At 39.7% G+C, this 9,932-nt stretch overlaps 1 protein-coding gene across 1 annotated transcript in view; it reads right to left on the minus strand.

The window, feature by feature from the left end:
• Window positions 1–9,680, minus strand: part of LOC133635653 (26S proteasome regulatory subunit 6B) — a 13,767-nt gene extending 4,087 nt beyond the window's left edge. The window contains exons 1-8 of the mRNA XM_062028887.1: window positions 9,543–9,680; window positions 8,757–8,855; window positions 6,720–6,906; window positions 2,730–2,876; window positions 2,545–2,654; window positions 2,360–2,453; window positions 1,055–1,222; window positions 906–982 (exon numbers count right to left, since the gene is read on the minus strand). Coding sequence (XP_061884871.1) covers window positions 906–982; window positions 1,055–1,222; window positions 2,360–2,453; window positions 2,545–2,654; window positions 2,730–2,876; window positions 6,720–6,906; window positions 8,757–8,855; window positions 9,543–9,575 — 915 coding nt within the window. The 5' untranslated portion in view covers window positions 9,576–9,680. The remainder of the gene's footprint in view (window positions 1–905; window positions 983–1,054; window positions 1,223–2,359; window positions 2,454–2,544; window positions 2,655–2,729; window positions 2,877–6,719; window positions 6,907–8,756; window positions 8,856–9,542) is intronic.
• Window positions 9,681–9,932: the final 252 nt, after the last annotated feature.

A 9,932-nucleotide genomic window follows, 5' to 3' on the forward strand; every position in this document is an offset into this window, starting at 1 on the left:
GAGTCCGCTTTTGTAGTCCGTTCCCACACTGTAGTCAATAAGCTCCTTCTTTTTCTCTATCTTCTTGTTATGGGACATTCATCCTCCGCTGTTGCCATTTCTAATATAAAGTAGCGTAAAGTTCTATTTTATATCTGTCTGTAGACTCGCTATGGAAGCGCTAAAGACTACCGGTGTACTGGCATTACATAATTCACCCACAGAACTTCAGTTATTAGAGAGTTCTAGTTGGACCGTTTTTCACAGGACACATTTCCGGCGTTGTTACACTAGTGAGCCATGGATGAGGAGATGCTGCTCCGTTATTGATTGAAGTAAAGTCTGAATCTCATTAAAACAGTTAGCGCCATCTTTTGACACTTCTTCCACTCCCGTCCTTGCATGCTACACATGACAGGGAGAAGACACTGTCGAAATGGAGGCACATAAATAAGACTGCCCTCAAAACAGCGCATCCTGAAAAGACGGTCAGAAAGCGACTTAAAGATGGATTGTACAACCTAATCTATGCAACCTTTTGACCAAAGACCCACCATTACATGTTATGTAGATCACAAGGAAGTGTTTAAATATAGAACAAAAAATCTTAATATTTTTCTATTGCTCCTCATTTTCCATTGGTCATAAAAAATATCAATAATTATCAATATTGACCGATTTAAAAAACACTTGTATCGTCAAGATACACAATGAGCAACTCATGCTTGCAGTCAACCTCAAGCTTATGTGCATTAATATCCACTCGTGAGTTTGAATAATAAATCGTGTTCAAGCAAAAGGACATGCAGCATAATAATGTTGGCGTCTGGTTGGGCAGCGCCACAGAGAGGACTCACACGCAGACAGTGCAGCCATGGGGGAATTAGCTAAAAGCTTCTTCAGACGGCGTGTGGGACTTGACTCACCTTGACGTTGACGTTCTGGTCGAAACCGTCCATCTGATTAAGCAGCTCCAGCAATATTCTCTGCACCTCTCGGTCCGCTGCAGAGAAACCAGGCAAGAAAGTTTACTTCCGTCATCATCATCCAGGACTGCAACAAGGCTGCGTCATACCCCCGGTCTGCGCGTCAAATCGCTTTGTGGCGATGGCGTCAATCTCATCGATGAAGATAATGGCGGGGGCGTTTTCTTTGGCCAGGCGGAAGACGTCGCGCACCATGCGAGGACCTTCACCCAAGTACTTCTGCACAAACTCAGAGCCCACCACACGGATGAAGGCCGCTGGTGAAAGGGACAAAAAACACATACAATTTACACAGGGATCCTGCAAAATAACTTATTTTTAGTCCTAACAGTAGAATTGGGGGTCATGTCTTTCACACAGGCAGAGGCGGTCCTTGCATGTTTGGACCAAAAACCACCACCCACGGGGGCCTGTTTTACGTCAAGAAGCGCACGTCAAATGTAAATTATTGAATGACAAGGCACTTCATTTAAAGTTTCACCCCTAAGGTATTCCTGGCCATGACATGCTCTGTCACTGATAACAAATCTCACCCATGAACTTCCGGTCACTAGTACTTGCCATGAAAAGCAGAAGATCTGCGGTTCGCATCCTTGTCGGAGTTTAATATGAAGTAAAGGTTTTAAACTTATGTTTCAATGATGTTAACATTGTTGAATACGCTAAACTTTAGCATAGTAATAAAAAAAAAAGTGGATTGTTCATTGTGTTGCTCAAGGTAAAAGTATTCATGTGGTGCTGGGATAGCCATGATTTCAGCCTTCCAAAGCTCCTCTTGGACCAAATTTTGACCTTGGTGGTTTTCAAATCCTAGTTACAGCCCTGTTTCTACTCGTATGGAGTCTTCATTCATCACTCCAAGCAATGTTTTCAAAGTTTTACAATATAACTAAAACAATTCCTACTTACTAAACCGTCCCATGTGTGATGTCTGTAGGAGCGTTTTCATGCATATTTGTACGTGCTATCGTAATGTAATGGCGCTAGCGTCTGTGTTAGTATTATTAACTTACAATGGCATTCACAAACTTACCAAAACGTCAGCGTGGAGTTATTGAGTCTGTTTAGCTGATTGGAGAGCTGGCTTCCGCAGCTAGTGGGTCCATGACAATGACTTCTGTTTTGTTTGATCAGCTGTTTTACTGCCGTGTTACAGAAACCGTTTGGAAAAACAGAATATTTATTTGCAAATAACTAATTTCACAACGTATACAGCTGCGGCGTATAGTCCAGTGCAACTAATAAATGGGGAATATTTTATTGTTATTTTGTGGGTGCGGATTTTCTACCGGTGCACTCTATAGTTCGGAAAATACGGTAATATTGATTATTATTTCTGCCATAATCATCACGCCCTACTTTCTAGTGATGACATCATGTGTGCAAGTACGTACCTGTGGTGTGGTGAGCCACAGCTTTGGCCAACATGGTCTTCCCACAACCTGGAGGTCCATACATGAGGACTCCCCTGGGTGGGTCAATGCCAATCTGTATGAGAGAGATAATAAATCATTCATCACTGCAATGAGGACATATATGCAAAATGTATGCTGCAATGTCCCGTGTTGTGATTTCGGACCTGCTTGTAGAGTTCAAAATGCGTGAGTGGTAGCTCCACGGCTTCCCTGACCTCCTGCTTCTGAATGTCCATGCCGCCGATGTCAGCGTACATTACATCGGGTTTTTGATCTGTGGGCGCAAACACATGATGACAAATGAACCACATGACTATTTTTCCTCCGGATGGAGCGGCGGCAGCGTTACCTGACGTCAGCATCATGATGCTGCTGTCGGCTTCGGGGGGCAGCACGTCGACGAGGGCGTTGCTGTGCTTGTGCAGGGCCACGGAGGCATTGGGCTTGAGGAGCTCTCGGTCGATGGTGCTCAGGATGCGCACGTAGTAGTTGGACCCTGAAAGGTGAGCGAAAGCCCACAGAGCAAAAATAACTCATTACACATTTAAAACATGTCCTCCGCTCTGAATTATTAAATGCAGGCATGCAGAGGACAACTTCTTCTTTCTCTCAACAGACACCTGACGGGATAAAGAATTTATATATTGTAAAAATAGAATGTTTGCATGTGCAGCTATTTCAACTAGAGATCGACGATATGTTTTTTTAGGGCCAATTCCGATTATTAGTAGTCACAAGTAAGGCTGCAGCTAACGATTATTTTTCTATCGATTAATCTATAGATTATTTTTTTCGATTAATCTATAGATTATTTTTTTTCGATTAATCTATAGATTATTTTTCCTTTTACCGATTATTTTTTATTTTATTTTATTTAAAATGAAGAGGAAAAAATAAATGTAGGCCAGTTTTTTCAAAAGACATGGCTTTTATTTACAAAAAAAAGTATGGCCACTCAGTCAACATTGACAACATGACAAAATATTCTGTAACAATGTAAACATTTAAAACTTTTAACATTTAACAAAATTAAAAGTAGCTTATTTGCTTTTTAATGTGCAAATATAAAAGTAAACATCCAGTGCAAATCTTAATATTCTGCAATAGTATAAGCATTTCAAAAGTAAAAGTATTGCTTATTTTGCTTTAAAATGTGCAAAAATAAAGATAAACATCCAATACAAAAAAGTGCAAAACGAAATATTCTGTAACAACAGTGTAAACATTTCAACAAAAGTGAAAGTATTGCTTATTTGCTCAAATGTGCAAAAATAAAGATAAACATCCAATACAAAAAAGTGCCAATCTAAATATTCTGGAGCACTGTAAACATTAAGTATTGCTTTTAAAATGTGCAAAATAAACATCCAGTCCAACACAGTACACAATAACCAATTCTACTCATTCCAGTGAGTGACTAACAGTTGTAATGAAGAAAGGTTAGCATGTCTACGCTCAGAAGGGGTCGATGTGGCTGGAACTGAGAGGTAATTAGCCTTCACCTCAAACCAGGACTGCGAGCGAGCTGAGCTGCAGTTTAAGTTTCTAGAAGGTCAACGGGCTCATAGTGATGTTACTAGTAGTTGACTGGGAGGTGTTTATTATCATTTGGGGAGAGTCCGCTGCCTGATGCTCACCTGCTAAACACCTATCTGCTAGACACTGAAGCGCTGACTACATGCGCTCTGAATACGCACTGCTGATTGGCTGGTAACGCTCTGAATACGCACTGCTGATTGGCTGGTAGAGCTTTCTGTGTACCAATCAGATGGTTGTGTGGGTGGGACAATGCTGCGTGCTGAGACAGAGGCAGAAGGAGCAAAGCAGCTTGTTAAGACTTTAGCAGCTAAAGTTAGCTTTAGCTTAGAAACTCGTTCAGTACACCCCCGTACCGAACCGAAAGCCCCGTACCGAAACGGTTCAATAAAAAACACGTACCGTTACACCCCTAGCAGATACAAATGACACATTCATGTTTTTGTGTAATGATGACAACGTATACTAACGCGGACGATTGACTAGTTGATGGTTGATGGTTTTCTTTTCAAATGTTCGTTCATAGTCGTTGTGCTGCTATGATAGGCCATTTCCGCTCGACACAGTGTGCATACAACAACATTATTAGGCCGTGTATTGAAATACTCCCACACTTTTGGCGTGCTTTTTCCCCCTCGCTCGCACAGTCTGCTTTGCGCTCCGCCATGATGGTAGTGTGACGTAAATATGCGACGCGTCGACGCACAAAAACGGCGTCGACGTATTTACGTAACCGATGACGTCGACTATGTTGACGCGTCGTTTCAGCCTTAGTCACAAGGACGATTTGGATAACCGATATTCATTTGCAGTAAAAGTTATATAAACAGGAATAGTATACGCTTTAAGTAGATTTTTTAACATTATTTCTTAAGAAAAGTGGGACCAGGCACAACATAATGTTTTTTGTGGCGCTAATGTGTTTAATTTAGCAGCATTAAAAAAACATCAATCATCTTTTTTCCGTGTGTCTAAGAAGAGCATCAACATTTGCATTTCTAAACATGACAAATCTCCTTAAAGTGGTAAAAATATGGCATTTCTCAACATCACAATGACTCATCTACTCCATTTTGTAACATTTCCATTCTGGGTTCCTTCACATAGATTATAGTTGGAACATTTTTCCTGATGGCTGACATAATTTCTACCTGGATGTCACAGAAAGTATGAGAATGTGTGAGCTGCTGCCTGCTTGTCTTTACTTGTATAATAATATCTTATATTTACACAAAGTTTAGATTTTTAGCAGCGATAGCTTTTTAGTCGTCCATCCATCTCTGTCGCATTATTTGATTGAATCACGGCACATGAAACTCTGTGCGCTCCTTTAAATGAGCCCACGGTTCAATTGCTGCAAACATGAGGTTTGTCATGCAACTCCATCGCTGCAGTAGCAAAAACAAATGGCAGGAAGACGCTAGGAAAGAAAAACAAAAGTTGTGAAGTTTTGACAAGTGAGCAGAAGCAGAGATGTACTGTGGGCGACCATCAACGCATTAAAATTAGGAAGGAAAGAAAGGGGGCGTGGCTGTGTGAGCGCAGCTATGAACACAGCTGAGCAGACTAGAAAATTATTCTCACAAGATCTCAGATGAATGCCTTGTCAGATATCAAAACCTATTTGGGTATAATTATTGACAATTGACTACCGGTAACCCTTAACTCTTTTTGCAATGATTACAGTGGACTTCATGCACTACAATCAGTTTAGTCTTTATATTATTATTATATTACTTTATATTCTATTTATATAGCTCTTGTTTATTTTTAATCCGTCGTTCTATCATGTGCCATGCACCACATTTACTTTATCATCTAGTATCGGTCTACTTGCACATAGCTCTGTATGTATGTCTACGTATGTGTGTGTGTATATATATGTATGTATGTGTGTATATATATATATATATATATGGATGTATATATGTTTAATGAATTACTATTACTGCACTACAGTCCATCCTAGTCACTGCCGTTGTGTCCTTGGGGAAGACACTTTACCCACTTGCACCCAGTGCCACCCACACTGGTTTAAGTGTAGCTTAAAGATGTAGATATGGGTATAAATATAATTAACTTAATTTCCTTCATTTATACTTTACTTTTGTATTTAACTGGTAATTTTGTGTTTTAACTTAAACTTGTCGCTCATTGACTGCTCTGTGTGCCTCTTAATTTCCCCCCGGGACAAATAGTTTTTTTAAATTGAATTGAATAAAAGGAATTTTTATTCTTAAATGAATAAAAAAAACAGGGCTCCCGGAAACTTTTCTCATGCAGGGCAAAAGGGCTGGTGCTTGAGCAGTAATTACTATCTACTTCACTATTTTTTTTTTAAGTGTGTGTATATATTGTATCTGCTGATGTAGTTGTGTTGTAGTTTAAAAAAAAAAAAAAAAGGCAGATACCGATAAAAAAAAAGGCTGATACCGGTATACGTCAAATTGCCAAATAGTGTCGATAATTGGCTTGGCCGATAATGGGTCTGGCCCTAATTTCAACAGATATCTTGTTGTAGTCAGTTTAGGTCATTTGGGAGTTTTTTTCAAGTAACTCTTTAATTACTTTACCTAGTAATTAGGTACATATATTAAAGAGTAATTCAATTAGTAATTAAATTACTTTTTTTGTTAAGTAACATGTAACTATAATTAATGACTTTTTTAAAGTAATTTTCAGAACACTGGTAGTAAAAGTAATGTAGTGTTGAGTTTAAATTAAACACAGTGCACGTTTTGTTTAAAATGTCGACTTACATCATATCCCACGATACAACTTAAAAATACCGGGATATCAGTACCTGTGGTGGAGCCAACAATGGCAGTGTTCTGGTCCACGGCTTCCAGGAACTGGCCAATGACGAGCGGGATGCTCTGTATCCTCTTCACTTCCTCCTGTGCGTGGAGGAACTCTTTCTTCAGGTTCTTCTGCTCATCTTTAATGTATTCCTCCTGCACCTCCAGAAACTCCAGCTCCTGCTGCAGCTTCTGCAACCACAAAGTGAAGAATCGATTGTTTTCTTGTGAAAAGTAGGGAATGGTGGCAGTGTTGCATTTCAAAGCCTTGAGCGTGTTTACAATAGGAAACCGCCGCAGGAACTTTTCCCTTGGCCCGGGTAAATAAAGTCCCCCCTGTGTTTCCACCAAAAACTGCCCGGGTAGATTTAGTTCTTCAGGAACTTCAACAAGAACGTTCCTATTTATCCGGGTAAATAAAGTTCCCCCTGTGTTTTCACCAAGAGCTACCCAGGTAGACTTAGTTCTTCAGGAACTTTAACATGAACTTTCCTATTTACCCAGGTAAATAAACTTCCCCTTGCGTTTCCACCAAAAACTACCCAAGTAGATTTAGTTATTCAGGAACTTCAACAGGAACGTTCCTATTTACCCGGGTAAATAAAGTTTCCCCCTTTGTTTCCACCAAAATCTACCTGTGTAGATTTAGTTCTTCAGGAACGTTCCTATTTACCAAGGTAAATAAATGTCCTCTGGTGTTTCCACCAAAAACCAATCAAGTCGATTTAGTTCTTCAGGGACTTTAACAGGAACTTTCCTATGTACCTGGGTAAATAAAGTTCCCCCCTTTGTTTCCACCAAAATCTACCTGTGTAGATTTAATTCTTCAGGAACTTTCCTATTTACCGGGTAAATAAAGTTCCCCGTGTTTCCACCAAAAACTACCAAGGTAGATTTAGTTCTTCATGAACTTTAACAAGAACCTTCCTATTTACCTGGGTAAATAGAGTTCCCACTGCGTATCAACCAAAAACTATCCGGGTAGATTTAGTTCTTCAGGAACAATATTTAGTTCTGATTAGCGAGAACTCTAGAGGGGCAGGCTGTGTTGTCGACCGCTGATTGGTGGAACACAGTTGGGGGCGTTCCTAAAACTTTGTAGTCCAAGTTTTAGCCACCATTACAGCATGCGAGACGGCTTGTTTATTTAAACTACAGTGCACTTTAATGCTGTTTATTGTCCTTAACAATCTTCATTGCAATATGCGAATCTACGAGAAGTGGACGGACTCTTTTATAAATATTTACAGAGAAATATAAAATATTCAGCCGGACTTTAAAGTGGCAACTCTGACCTTGTAGTTGGAAGAGAAATGTGAAATGAAGGACGAGTGGAACAAAAGGTAAACCGCATTAAATATTCATTATATGCTTTGATACACGCGGTAAAAATAGTCAGTCACTCGCCATTTACGTAGTTACTCGTCTCAACCTGAGTGAACTGAATGCTAACAAGGTAACGCTAAATTTGATGCATTTATGTTGTCGCCATGAGATAAACACTGACATTTATCATATATATAATATTGTATTTACAGCTGAAATAGACAATAAGGACTTGCCAGACCCTCATTAATTAATCTAGTATTGAGTGGACGACTTTCAGACTGTGGGACACTGAGGACAAAAGCCTGAATTTTTAATGTAAAATCCAGTACACTGTTTTTAAACCCCATCGTTTAATATATTATTGCTTTGTATTTCATATAATTACAATTTAGTAAAAAGAAATATGACCTAATATTGTCTGTGTATAAATATGCTGTACTACTCCTCCATACGTCAGCCTGATTTGTATAAACTACCTGAAATGTGGAAACACAAAACCACACAATTCTACAAGAACATTAAGTTTGTGGAAGTAAAAGTTACATGAGCTTAAAGTTCCTGAACTGTTGGTTGGAAAAGGACTGTTGTTTTGATATGTTATGTTATGTAAGAGCACCAGGCGCTTTTTAAGCGCCCTGGAGGCAGAGGGACTTCTAATTCCTGTGGATTGATATTTTGTGTAAATTCTGGTGTGAAAGTGGATTGGGTCTGACCTTGTATCTGCTGTACAGGTCCTCAATATCTTCTGGTTCTGGTGCCAAAAAGGACAGACCGGTCTGCGGTCTGGAGTTCAAAACTGCCGGCATCTCGTCCTGCATGCAACAACAAAAACACAAACAACATTTAGTAACAATATCCTTTTATTTACTAACACAAAAACAAACATTGATCCTTCATTAAAACGTTCATCCAACTACTCTTCATTTTAATTTGTACCACACAGTGTGAATGTTGTCTGTCTATCTGTGTTGGCCCTGCGATTAGGTGGCGACTTGTCCAGGGTGTACCCTGCCTTCCGCCCGAATGCAGCTAAGAGAGGCTCCAGCACCCCCCGCCACCCCGAAAGGGACAAGCGGTAGAAAATGGATGGATGGATAGACAACAAACATTTACTTTTTAGCTAGCTAAGTAGCTCACTGACAGCTAGCCACGAATGATAGCGTCAAAAGTCGACGAATTGAAAGTTTTAACAATCCCCAAACACCAGTAACACTTTTGACTACATCTATTTCAAATAGTGAATCTTGTGTTTGCTTGAATACATTTATTCACTCTCCACTAGAAACATCAATGCTAATGCTAATGGCTAACTTGCATGACATAGCAATGCATAGCAACAGAATGAATTGGCAGCTTTACGTTTCTTATTGTTGACGGGCCACCGAGAGCTGCCGACAGACAAGGTAAAAAAAATACACTGACACCAAAACGTTTCAATTTATAGAAGCATATCACAGAAACAGCGGACAATGTTAGCGTAAAACGAGAAACATTCCTACCGGGCTCTTTTCTACAGCGATGATATCCTCCATCTTGGATTTTTCCCGAGGTGGGGAGTGACGTAATGACGTAACACGTCGCCGTATGGGTTTATGGGTAATGAAGTTCAGTTACTGCTCGACTTTCTAGAAGGTTTCTGAACTAACAAACAACAAAACCTGTCTGGAACACAACTACATTAAATGAGGGAATGTTAACGAACGTGAATTATTCGCCTTTTTGCCACATAATCCTTCGTAATAACAAGATTGTCGATCCTCGACTTGCCACAAGAGGTCATGTGCTATTGCATGGGGTTATGTTTATGTCGTTTTCTTTTCCCAAAAAATGACCGATGTAGGGCTGAATTTTTCTAGAGAAACACTGGATTGTAGAAGGTAGATATAGAA

The sequence above is a fragment of the Entelurus aequoreus genome, linkage group LG20 (assembly GCF_033978785.1).
Source record: "Entelurus aequoreus isolate RoL-2023_Sb linkage group LG20, RoL_Eaeq_v1.1, whole genome shotgun sequence".
Lineage (NCBI taxonomy): Eukaryota > Metazoa > Chordata > Actinopteri > Syngnathiformes > Syngnathidae > Entelurus > Entelurus aequoreus.